The 13,079-nt window shown below is 57.1% G+C and overlaps 1 protein-coding gene across 3 annotated transcripts in view; it reads right to left on the bottom strand.

Moving 5' to 3' along the window:
• The window catches only part of NECTIN1 (nectin cell adhesion molecule 1), a 102,289-nt gene extending 89,990 nt beyond the window's left edge, over positions 1 to 12,299 (bottom strand). Inside the window, exon 1 of one of the 3 annotated variants that reach the window (XM_077189961.1) lies at positions 11,568 to 12,299. In XM_077189961.1, coding sequence (XP_077046076.1) covers positions 11,568 to 11,649 — 82 coding nt within the window. In that variant the 5' untranslated portion in view covers positions 11,650 to 12,299. The remainder of the gene's footprint in view (positions 1 to 11,567) is intronic. The other 2 variants (XM_077189962.1, XM_054647571.2) reach the window with 2 other exon arrangements.
• Positions 12,300 to 13,079: the final 780 nt, after the last annotated feature.

The following is a 13,079-nucleotide window of genomic DNA, read 5'->3' as shown; positions in this document are numbered from 1 at the left end:
CATGAGTGTCACCCACTGCCATGGCAGGACAGTAGGACACCATGAGTGTCACCTGCTGCCATGGCAGGACATCCTTCCTGCCTCAAGGCCCTGTTCAGGATGTGAATCCCTGGCAGTCATTCCTGAGTCCAGCGCAGTCCAGGCTGTGGGTGGGAAGGAGCAGGGAAGTTCTGAGATGTTCAGCCCACACCTCTCACCCTCCTGCAATCCCTGTCCTGGAAACCAGAGGTGACCTGAACACAAAACCAGCAGAAATCAATCAAGAGAGCTTTGGATTCAAGCAGGCAGGGAAGCCAGTGGGCTGTGTTCACCCAATTCCATGATGTCAGCCCCACATCCCACACCCAGAGCCGCCAGAAACTGAGCCCAGTGTTTGCACTGACAGAATGTTTGTACTTGGATCCATGCAAAAGCATTTCCTGCCTTCCAAACTCCCTGGGCAAGGAGCTGCCTGCTTCTGGCTGCCTTGAAAAAAATGACCAAATAAAAGGGAGTCACCTTTCCCTGAGCTCTGCAAATGTCTCCTGCCTGGCTGAGGGAGGATCAGGTGTGCAGGGCACCCTGCAGACGCGGGGCAATGTGAGCAGAGCAGAGAGGGACAGCTCCCAGCAGCTCCTGACAAGGAAAGGCACACAGAGGTGAAGGGAGCTGGCCAAGGATGTTCCAGGGAGCTGCTGGCAAAGCCAGGAAACGCTGCCAGCCCTTCTGAGCTTTGCCATCACCTCCAGGCCGTTCTTTCCCTGTAAGTAAGAGCTGATTCATGCCTGGTAGGCAGCAGATATTCCCCTTGCCAGTGAGGTGCTCCACGGGCACGGCAGCATTTGAAATGTCAAGAGCACAAAAGAATATATGTACTTAAGGAGAATGATTTGAGCCTTTTCTTTCCAAAGTGAGTTTCGAGGCAGTGAAAGGTCTCAGATCAATACCTGCAAAACTGCAAATTGGAGTCCTCCCCTTTGCCATAGAGAGGGTACAGCTGAGACAGCATCTGCACCCCCTGCCTGCCCACAGCCCTGCCAGCCTGCCTCAGCTCTGACCTTCAAGTGGCAGAGGAAAACTCCCCCTTGCCTTGCAGCCCTGGGCTTTTGTTCCTTGGATGCTGATTTATTTAACTTGGGTACATTCTGTCTAGGGAAGAACCCGAGTCCTGATAAACTCACTCCAAGTGCACACTGAGGAGAAGCCTGCTTCCTCCTGCAGCCACAGACAAACCCCAAGGGGGGTTTGCAGCACAGATTTTGAGGCAAATCCAGAAGAAAGCTCAAGTACCAGGCTGGCTGTGGCCTTTTGGAAGGTGAAATTCAGACACCTGCTCAAGTTCCCCATTGCACACAGGCTTTTCTTCCCCTCCCTGCCCCACAGCTGTCCCTGTGCTCAGCCCCAGGGACCCCTGGAAAGGTTTTCCCCATCCAGGGTGGGATCAATACAGCTGTCAGGCTCTGGCCACACCACCCCTGCTAATTGGAATTACAGCAGGCAGACTGCAGCTCTCACTCCATCTCTCTGTCGCTTGTCATAATGTAATCAAAATCTCTCTCCCTCTCTCTTTATCACCGAGCCTGACAGGGGCACAGGCAGCCACAGGACTGCAGATTCCTCCAGACCTCACTGGGGCTGGGCAGCTTTGCCACAGGGCTGGGAAAAGAGCCCCTCACTGCCAAAACTGCAGCTTTTGGATGAGCAGGATAATGGGAGAGGTGGCCTGAACACTCCTAGGGAGGAAGGGATGGAGGAAGGGATGGGGTTGTGGGAAAAGAGCCCCTCACTGCCAAAACTGCACTTTTGGTGAGCAGGATAATGGGAGAGGTGGCTGAACTCCACAAGGGAGGAAGGGATAGGGGAAAAGAGCCCCTCACTGCCAAAACTGCACTTTTGGTGAGCAGGATAATGGGAGAGGTGGCCTGAACACTCCTAGGGAGGAAGGGATGGAGGAAGGGATGGGGATGTGGGAAAAGAACCCCTCACTGCCAAAACTGCAGCTTTTGGGTGAGCAGGATAACGGGAGAGATGGCCTGAATTCCCCCTAGGGAGGAAGGGATGGGGGAAAAGAGCCCCTCACTGCCAAAACTGCAGCTTTTGAGTGAGCAGGACAATGGGAGAGGTGCCTGAACCCCCCAAGGGAGGAAGGGGTGGGGGAAAAGAGCCCCTCACTGCCAAAACTGCAGCTTTTGGGTGAGCAGGACAATGGAAGAGGTGGCCTGAACCCCCCAAGGGAGGAAGGGGTGGGGATGTGGGCAGGGGGTGCAGCCCCAGGTGTGAGCAGAGGCAGCCCCAGGTTGGTTGGGGAGGTGGGCAGAGCCCAGGAAGGAGCCTCCCTCCTCTTCCTCGCTGCCTCCTGCCATCCCAGGTTCCCAGCAGCTCCAGAGGCAGGAGTGAGCAGGGATCAGTGGATAAGGCAGGAGGCAGCCTGGCATGGACACAGGGCACCGAGCAGGGCCCTGTGCTCACACAGGAGCCCCTGCAGCTCTGCCCAGCCCTGCCCTGAGGGCTTGGCCGGTTTACAGAGCCAGGCTGATCCATCCTGGGCAAATGGCGCAGCATCCATGATTTGTTGGCCATTATCAGCCAGCAGCAATGCAGGGCTGAATTACCCAGAGGAGGGAGGGATCAGCAGCCTGGACGTTCCCAGCTCCCCTGAGAGTGGCCATAAACAAAACTTAAATAATTAGAGTGCTTGGGTGGAGATGCAGCCTCTAAGTATTCTTAGGCTTGCTCAAATATAGGAAATAAATTCTTGGAAGGTGCCAGGCTGGATGGGGCAGAGGGAGGCTCATTTTCCAGATCACTTGAGAGCAGCCATTATAAATCTCAGTGAAAGATGCACCTCCCCAGGCTGGTGATATTTTTAAACTCCAAGAGACAGAGAAAGAAGCGGGGGGAGAGTAAAAAACCCATTTTAGTATTTACACCACAGGCGAAATGGGTATTTAAAAATCAGGGTACATTTTCCAAAGTCTGTTCCTGCCACGCCAACAAATAAAGAATTTTCTTTCTATAGTGTGCTAGCTGGCAATATTAGCCCCAGAGAATTCTCTGCTACCACCATCATTCTGTTGTGAGCTGAGAAATCAAACTCCCAGAAGGACTGGGGGAGTCAGGGGATAAAGGTTCTTTCACTGGCAAATTGCTGCTCCAGCTCCAAAGTCAATCAGCAGCAAATGCAGATCCTGAGGGGTGGCTCCTGCCCTGGGTGTCTGGGATGGTGTCCCAGGGATGTCCCAGCCCTGGGGAGGCCCCCTGAGCTCTGGAGATGGGAATCCATGGAGCAGCATGGGCAGGAGCACCAGGCCAGTTTTCCTTCCTGATGCTTCAGTGGGTCTCAGTGCTGGGGTGGGCACACCTCAGCTGGTTTTGGGGTGGATATTGAGGAAATCTTGTCAACAGTTGTTCATTCTCTCTCCTGGAGAACCTCAGACAAGAACTGCCAGGGCTCTGCCTTTCCTGCAAGCCCTGCAGCCTTCCCTGTCCTCAGTCCTGCTCCTCATTCCCTCCTCAGGCACAGAGAACATTCCCCCTTTTACAAACTCTGCTCTGCCCAGGCCTTGCTCCTCCCTCCCACCCCTGCCCAGGGCTGCTCCATCCTCCACAGGATCCCAGCCAGCTCCTGCCAGAGGGAAACACAGCACAGCCACCACAGCAGCCAGCAAAGCCCCAGAGAAGCCTCCAGAGAGACCAGAGCACTGCAATCACCCCCTTGAGAGGAGATCCCCACAAGTCCTGCCCCTTTTTCCCTGGTTTCTCACTGGATCTTTCCCTGGCTTCTCACTGATTCTTTCCTTGGGTTCTCACTGGATCTTTCCCTGACTTCTCACTGGATCTTTCCCTGGCTTCTCACTGATTCTTTCCCTGGCTTCTCACTGATTCTTTCCCTGGCTTCTCACTGATTCTTTCCTTGGGTTCTCACTGGATCTGAGCTCCAGGTAAATTTGGCAAAGCTCAGCCCCATCACTGGGAAGTCTCTGCATGAAACTCACACACACACAGAGAGCTCCTGGCCCCCAGATTTTGGGGGGCTGAGCTGGAGGAAGGAGATCCACGAGCGCCCTTTCCCCTCAGCACCCTGCATGTGAAAATAAACCCAGCAAGTAAAACACCCAGCACTCCATGGAGCCTGGCAGAGCCCAGAGGGGTCCTGTATCCAATGGAAACTGGCAGCTGATATGAATTACAGCATGGCAGGGATGCTGCTATGCAACACATCCCCGATCCTCAGCAGCCAGAAACGGGCACAGCCCCAGTTCTGCCCCATGCCCAGAGCTGTCCCTTCCTCCAGCACGGCCCCCAGGCCCTCTCCTGGTGCAGCTGACCAGGGGAGGAGCCCAAAGAGGCCCAGCAATGAGCAGCTTGTGCAGCTGTGCACCACCAAATCTGCTGTTGCCTCCAGTCCCAGCCCTTAGAACAACACAAACGAGGAGACAGGCGAGAAAAAGGAAATACAACCCCTCCAGAATGGGGGAGATCTTCTTCTTGTGTGCTCTTAAACTGATCTGGATTATCCATCCCTAACATCTCCTCTAGTTTTGGCCCCCCCATGTTAGGAAGGCCATCAGCACTGGTGGGATCAAGGCTCTGGCCTTGCCTCCAAGGGGTCTCTGCTGATGGTGTAGCCCAAGGAAAGCCAGGGGAAAGCCCCTTGGATGCCTCTTCCTAAGGAAAATGTAGCCAGAGCTTGATGCAGGTAATCCTCCAGTGCAAAGTGTCCTCCTGAGTGCAGGCTCAGGCTTTGCAGGGTGTGATTTCTAGGAGAGGTTCCAAGGCAAGGGGAGCCTCCATCAGGGCCGTGGGTTTGGGTGAGTTATGACTGCACAGAACTGATAACTCAGAGCTGATAAGTGGCACCAGGCTGCTCAAGGACAGGGCAGGGTTCATCCCTCCCTCGCTGCTCTCCCCTGCCCTGGGTGCCACAGCTCCTCACAGGGCAGCAAAACCACCCCAGGCCAAGCTGCTCTGCACAGAGATCAGGAGCACAGAGCAACAGAAACTCTGACCTCTCTCCTCCCCTGCCTCTCCCATTAAACTCTGCCCTGGCTCTGTGACTTGTGCCCATCAGGGGTCATTTGTAAGCCTTGGCTCTGCCACGGCACTCAGCACAACAAGCTCTAATTACAGCCCTCTGCTCTTGAGGCCTCTTGTGCCCACCAGCAGCAAACCCTGAGCCCACAGGCAGAGCTCTGCCCGAAGACCGTGCCCTTGGGCTGTGGAAATGGACGGTGCAAAGTGCTCCAGCAGCACTTCCCTTGAAGGGGAAACGAAAGGAGAATGAAATTAAGAAGTGAAACCTGGTTTTGCACGTGAGAGAACCTCGGAGCAGAGAGCAGACGCTCTTAGGACAGTTCCTAGGTGAAATCCCTGCGCCCACAGGACACAGCTCCACTGCAGCAGCCACACACACAGCACAGGGCTGGGTCTGCTCTCAGGTGGCCACACAGCCCCCCTGGGTCCCTCTCAGACAGCCCTTGGTGCTGGAATGTTCTGGGAAGGCTCATGCCAGCCCTGCCCAACAGGACCCTCCATCACTCCTGGCCGTGCTCCTGATGCCCCTCTCCAGCACAGAGGGAGGGAAGGGGGATGGATCTTCCACAAGAGAAGCAAAACAGCCCCAAACCCAGCCTGATTACAGGGAGAGAACTGCTGGGAAGGGAGGTGAAGGCTGAGTCCTCCTGCCTAAGCAGGCTTGGGAGTACCTGCTGTCTCCCAGCCAGGTGCTCCATCTGGTGCCTGATGCTGCTCCGAGGCAGGGATGTGATTTGCAGGTCCTGGACCACATCTGGAGCATCCCTGCATGCTTGGGAGCAGATGGAAGCACTTTGCTGTTTCCTGCAGCTAGAAAGGCAAATAGGCTGGGATGGAGGACAGAAAACCCCTGCATTGGGCTCCACTGCTCCTGCCTCTCCTGGGCTCCTCTCCCTGCCCACCTGGGGCTCAAGTGCTGGCCACCAGTCCCCAGCTGGTCTGGCTCAGGCCCAGGGAGGGCAGGCATGCAGCAGAGAGAGGAGAGCTGGGTGGAGAATGCTCAGAAATGCTTTATTGCATCACACCCAGTAACGTCAGGGCAGGATTGTGAACCTCCTGCAGGGGCTGCTTTGTGTTGGGGGAACGGAGGAGAGATGGCTCATCAGGTTGGGTCAGTTCCTGCCACCATGCCCAGCACCCCACAACGCTGCTGACACCACAGGAGACCTCTGTGCCTCCCTAGGCTGGGCCCTCCTGTCCCTCTGGGCTGGGGACAGCAAGGGACAGGAGCTGTGTCCCCTCCCCATGGCCAGGAGCTGCTGTTTGCATGCCCTGGGACTGCAGCAGAGATGGAGAGCCATGGCTCTGCTGGGAAGGGCTGCAATCAGTGCCCAGACAGGACAAACCCTCAGGGGCAGCAGGAGCTGGGCTCCACACGTGTCCCCAAGGAGCTGGGACACAGCACAGGGCACAGGCAGCAACACGTGCTGTGAGTTACACTTCCCATTTCTCCCTGTGACACAGAAGGGACATTACACCCAGAGTGGAGTCAGAGGGGAAACTCCTTCCTTCCTCTTTGTCATCTGAGCAGATTTTCTTCTGCTCCAGAGCCAAGGGGTTCCCCTTGAAAACCCTGGGATGTGCCTCAAAGCAGCCTGGACTAATCCTGGCAAAAAGTGCACCTGGGAGAACATCCATGGCTCAACACAGCCAGGAGGAACTGTGGCACGAGACCTCTCACTCCTTGGTTAAACCTTCACCTGGAACTGCTGCTGTGTGTTAAACAAACCTGCCCCTGGAAGGCTCCTGTGGCCTCAGAGCTGGGAAATCTCCGTGCTGAGCTCTGGTAATTAACACCAAGAGGAGTCTCCAATGCAAACTGGGTCCCTGCTCCAGTGGCTCAGCACCAGCTCACCCTTCAGCAGAGCTGCCCTGATTTAATCTGACGTTATTTGAAAAAGCAAGATCTCCAGGGGCTGCTGAGACTGGAGTACCTTTCTTTGTCCCTCCCTCATTTGTTGCTGCTTTTTTGCACTGATAAGCCTGGCTGGCCTGAGAAAGGGACCGAGCAGGAGCCATCAGCACCTCGGGCAAGGATGGTGCAAGATTCCAACCCTTTCTTGGCAGCCCTGAGGGCTGTGGCCATCCTCCTGAGCTGTGACCAACCCACCCCTGCAGCCCTCACACAGCCCAGCTCCAGCTCTTCCCAAAATTTCTGGCTTGGAGCAAACCAGTCTGGTGGAAGATGTCCCTGTCCCAGGCAGGGGGTTGGAAGACGATCTTTAGATGCCTTCCAATCCAAATCATGGTGGATTCTGGGATAAATCCCCTTTTTCCTGCAGTGCTTGCCCCATCCCTGTCTGCTCACACACAGCCCAGCTCCAGCTCTTCCCAAAATTTCTGGCTTGGAGCAAACCAGTCTGGTGCAAGATGTCCCTGCCTGAGGCAGGGGGTTCAAGGAGTTGATCTTTAAGGTGCCTTCCAATCCAAATCATGGTGGATTCTGGGATAAATCCCCTTTTTCCTGCAGTGCTTGCCCCATCCCTGTCTGCTGGCAGTGCTGTGTGACTCCCCAGATGGGAAGAGCTGGGACAAGGCCACTTGCTGCTGTCCCCCCAGGCTGTCCCCAGCCCAGTGGCACTAGCAGAGGGCAGGAGGTGCTGGTGGCAGCCTGGGAAGCAGGTCATGGACAACCTGCTCTTCTGGTTCCTCCCGTGACTCAGCCGAGGTGTGAGCCCTGCTCAAAGGAGCCCCGTGGTGCCTCCCTTTCAGCCTGGCCTTTGTGGCTGCTCCAGCTGCAGCCCAGAGCAGGGGTGATGCCAGGAGAGATGAGCCAGGCTCTGCCAGCACCTCCTCGGCCACCAGCTCGTCCCAAGCCCTGGAAGTGCTGCTGGATGAGCCCCTGGAGTCTCCCTGTGGATGGGACTGGGCTGGGAGCTCCTGCATGACCAACGCTGCTGGTTCAGGGGGCAAACAGCATCTCTGGGTGCTCTGATGGACCCCGAGCTGCAGGGAAGGACCAGCAAAAAGCAGAGACTCTTTACCAGCCCCCACGTAGCTCCTCAATGCATTGTGCCAAAATCATGTATATATATATATATATATGTATATATATAAACATATATAAAGCTGTATTTAGGGTTTGAATTCAGACAAGCTTGCTTAACAAGGAGAGGAAACTCAGGATCCTCTACTAACAGAATCCACAGTGATTTGGACTGGAAGGCACCTTCAAGATCATCTTCCAAGCCTCTGCCTGGGGCAGGGACACCCCCTGCTCATGGGCTGAGCTGCCTCTGCCCCAGCCTGGTGCCTCACCCACGCTGACACACACTCAGCAGCTCCTCCATCCACGCCAGGGTAAAACCCGACCGGTCGGTTGAAGTGAATTTTAAAGAGAAAAAAAAAATCAGCCAAAGACACGTTTTTGCTGCCTGAAATAGCCTGATGCTGCTGTTTGTGAGTTTTGGGAGGCGGGGGAAGAAAAAATAACAGCCAAGAACTCAACCCAAATGCTGAAGGAGATTCTGGCAACTTTTTTTTTTTTTTTTTTTTTTTTTCATTTTGGAATCTACTTTGGGATATTAAAGCAGCTCTAGAAAGTGCAAGATGGAGCAGATCCTGCAGTGACACGCTCTGGCTCTTCCCAGCACTCCAGAGAGCTGTTGCAGCTCCCCGAAATGAACCCTCCCTCCAGCTGCAGCCGAGCCTGACCTCAGCCCTGCAGGTCACCACGGCTCAGCCAATGCTCCTTTGATGGAAAAACCCCGTGGCAAAGCAGCTCCAGCCACCTCTGCAGCTCTCCCTCCCCCGTGGAGCATCTCAAAGCACTTTGCAAAGCGTTCCCAGGCCCCTCTGGGAGAGCGGGAATAGCAGAGAGGGATTTGGTCTGCGGCACTTTGGGAGCGGAGGCCCAGATGTGCAGAGGCAGGAGCAGGCACAGGTGATGCCTCTGCCCTGTGTGGCTGCACCTCCAGCTGCAGGAGCTCCACGGTGGGGATAAACAGGCAGATTGTCGAGGCTTGTAAAGCATAAATTGAGCTGCAAGTGTTCCCAACCTCTGCCTGGGATCTCTCCTCCCTTTCCCCCAGGGCTTTCTGTAACCCCTGTTGGTATCAATATCTCGAGTGGAGCGTGAGCTGATACCTGGTTCCAAATGGATGGGCAGGGAAGGCTGCAGGAGCCATGAATTGAATCCGTTCTGGACGATTGAACTGCTCACATTAAAGATAATTTGTAAAGCAGATTTTTATACCAGACTCCTTACAGCTTTTACAGCGGCGGGACTTTTATTTCCTTATCAGAGCAAAGGAAAAAAAGCTAACATTATCTGAAGGGGGAGGTGGGTGGGAACAGAATGAAATGGCATTGATCAGCTGGACATGAAAGGTTTTCCAGAGAGCAGGCACTGCTCTGATCCTTCTTGGGGGTTGGGTACAAAACCACATTTTCCAACAGGTCCACAGCTACTAATTCACTTGTCGTAGAGGATCCTGAGTTTCCTCTCCTTGTTAAGCAAGCCTGTCTGAATTCAAAGCTTAAATACAATTTTATATATGTTTATATGTATGATTTTGGCAAAATAAATTGTGAACTCAAGGAGCTACATGGGGTCTGGTAAAGACTCTCAGCTTTGTGCTGGTCCTTCCCTGCAGCTCTGGGTCCATCCCCAGCACCCACACGAAATAAATGAATGAATAAATATTTAATATCCAGGATCAGACACTCCTGCAGCTGTGGTGCATCCACCACTGAACTGGTCGGGCCGAGAGTCTCGCCCACACAGGCTGCAGGGCACTGTGCTCAGGGCCAGGTTTTGGGGAGGATGATCCTCCTGGAGCACTGCAGAGCTGGCTGTACCCCGGCCTTGGCAAGGCACCACGAGATGCACCACTGGCTTATCCTGGCAGAGCTGTCAGTGGGACAGTGCAAGACAAACTGCCACGCTGCTGCAGTGGCAAGAGAGGAGCTGCTGGCAGCACAGCCCTGAGAGCAGCCAAAAATAGGAGGAGAAGTCTTGGCAGGACAAGGTGAGATGCCAGGCTGTGTCAGGGTCACTGCGTGTCTCCTTGGTGAAAGCAATTCCCAGAGGAGCACAAAGTCCTCTGGTTGAGCCAGCACAGTCACCAGAGCATCGCTGCCCCTCCAGCGCCTTTGCCTGGGGCTGTGGGGGGAGGATGAGGAGGGTGAAGAACGGCACGGAAAGTTCTGAGACTCCTTGAGAGGAGCCAGAGCTCAGCCCGGCACCTGCCCGAGGCGCAGAGGAGCGCGGGGAGCCCGAGGCGGTCCCTTCCTCCCCTCTGCTCGCAATGCTCATCCGATCCCTTTGTCCTGCGAGCACCGAGGTGCGCACAGCCCTGCTTTCCCATCGCCCTGTGAACCTTTCCCCTCTCACAGCCTCCCTGGTTTCTGGATCACCACCCCCTCCCGTTCCATCCATTTTAACCAGACCTTCCAGTGGCTGGGATCTGTTGATCTCCCATGTCCTGATGTTATCGCGTCCCCGTCTGTGCCAGGGAACTCTGGGCCCTGGCGTTTGCTCTGATGGCCCAGACCTCGCTCCCATCTCAAAGCCTCAGCCCAGCCAGCCTGGCCGCTCCTGTGGGACGCTGCCCCAGCCCCAATATCGGAGGAGAGGACGCAATTCCACCCTGCCTTCATTGCAACTTCTCCCCAGCTGCAGATCCCAGCCCAGGCTGGATCCGCTCCCGTGCCCGCGCTCCAGCCCCAGCCACCTTTGAAAAGGCAAAACCCCGGCTCCGTTTGCATCCCTCAGTTCATTCACAAGCTGTAAACGCAGACTGCCGATCCCCTTTCCATGGCTCCGACTCCCGGAAAGCCCTCCAGGATGGCATTAACCCCTTCTGCACTGGAGCAGAATAAATGAGTCCCCGCAGGGCACTGGCCAAAGTGGGTCACTCGCCCGCTTCCCAGCGCTGCGCCGAGCCCGGGGCAGCTCCCAGCCCAGGGAAGGACACACGGACAGCTCTGCCACCGCCCGGCTGGCTCCAGCGAGCGGGGAGAGGCGCATCTCTGCCCACCTCCTCCGTTCCAGAGACGGAACAGAACCCGAGGGATGGATCGGAACCAAAGGGATGAATAAGATGCCATCAGGCAGCCAAGCTGAAAGGCAGCGAAAGGAAGCGCTGAAAGCTGGGAGCGGTCCAGCCCCTCCGCAAAAGAGCCCGTGGGAAGTGTGTGCGGAGGGGAGCGGGGATTTTGGGCATGCTGGAGAGCCCAAAGCCTCCGTCTCTCCTCCCGAAACATCTGCGCTCCGTGCCCAGCCTCGTGGCTGCCTTTCCGGGGAAGCCTGGCTGCTGCGCCTCGCTAGACGCTGCTCCATCCAAAAAGCAAACAAACGGCCTCGGCTCGCAGGGCTCCGGAGCCCGCTGCCTGCAGCTGCTTCCAAAACAAACGAGCGTGTTGTTCCGAGCCGAGCCGCCGCTGAAACCGGCCCCGGCTCCTCTCCCACCCTCGCGCAGATGCTCCCGCACCTGCTCCGCACCCCAAAACGCCGATCCCACCCTTCCCGCACCCCGTTTCCCCCACGGGCACCCCGCAAACCCCGCCGGGGCTGCCTCCAGCCCCGCAGCGCCCTCGGGGGAGCGGCTCACCTGGTAGGAGCGCGGCTGCCAGGATGCAAACTCCGATAGTCCACCACGATGCACGGCAACTTGTCTGCAGCCGTGAAGCCATGAGAGTTCCTTAAGAGCAATGGGCAGGGGTCGGTCTGGCAGCGCCGCGGGGCCCCCCACCCTCCCAGCCCCCGGTGATGCTCAGGTCTGCTTGAAAAAAAAAAATTTTTAAAAACAAAAATAAAAATAAGATCGGAGGTGGGTGAGGACAAAGAGGCGGTGGGAGGGCGGGAGGGATCCGCACATCCGCGGGGCCCCTCTGGGCGGGCGCGGGGCGCTCCGGCCGCGGGGCAGTGCGGGCGCTTCCTTCTGCAGAGCCCGGGCGAGTGACGAGGAGAAGAGAGGGGGGTGGAAAATGCGATTTAAAAAAAAAAATATTGAGGGAAAAAAAAAAATCAACCAAAAGAAACCCCAAAAGAAAGAGGGGAGGCAAAACAAATGCAGAGCGGCTCGGCAGAGCCCTCGGCGGGCTGCGGCGGTGCCGTGGCTCCGGCGGCGGGGCTCGGCAGCCCCCGCCCGCTGCCCGCCCTGCGCTGGGGCCCCGGCGGCGCTCAGGCGGTGCCGGTGCGGGGCCGGGCGCGGCGCTCCATGGCCGGGCGGGGGGCGCGGGGCCGGGCCGGCCGCGGGGCGGGGGTGCCCGGGTGCGGTGCCCGGGTGCGGTGCCCGGTGCGGGGCTCGGCGGCCGCGCTCGCACTCACGCACACACTGGCGGGAGGAGCCCGCCCCGTGATGTCAGCGCTCGGAGGAAGGAGGGCGCAGCGTTAACCCTTCCTGCGGCCGGCGGCTCCCGGCGATGCGCGGCCAGGCGAGGGCGGGACGGGTGGCCGGGCTCGCCGCCCGCCCCTCCGGATGCTGGCAGCTGGCGGCAGCTGGGCTTTGTTCGCCGAGCAGCCCAGGGCGCCTCGCCGTGGGTTGGCGGAGGTGCTCCCGCCTCGCCGCGCGGGGCTTGTGGACTTGGGGCTGTTCCCGAATTCTTGAGCTGTTCCTGAATTCCTTTCGGACGCCGGAGCGCAGTGCCCGGCGCCCACCGCCCAGACCGAACGCATTTTTCACCCTGCGCGATGTGAGTGAGATACGTGGGACCTAAAGCGGCGATCCGAAACGCCTGGGATGTGGATACCACAGCGTTTTCCTGGGGCCTGCTGGAAGAAGGAGCTTGTTGTGGCCACCCTGTGTGTGCGCCGATGAGCGAGGGGATTCAGGGCTGGCACAAGGGATGATGCGCGGGAGGAGGGGGCAGCGGTTTCGCTGCGCTTTGTAGCAGCCTTTATTGTGTGGACACAGAGCCAGCCTTTGTGGATCTCTCGCCAAGGAGGTGTTTAGCCTGCTAATGCCGGCTCCTGAGCTGCCCTGGCCTCTGCAAGGATGCTGAACCCCAAACAAAGATGTGAACAACAATGACAACAACCAACAACAAAGTCATGTTGATTTCAAGCTCCATTAGAACAACACAGGAACAAATCAATGCCTGGCAGGCAGAAAAGGATGGAA

This window comes from Agelaius phoeniceus, chromosome 23 (assembly GCF_051311805.1).
Source record: "Agelaius phoeniceus isolate bAgePho1 chromosome 23, bAgePho1.hap1, whole genome shotgun sequence".
NCBI lineage: Eukaryota > Metazoa > Chordata > Aves > Passeriformes > Icteridae > Agelaius > Agelaius phoeniceus.
This window is presented reverse-complemented; position numbering and strand designations above follow the sequence as displayed.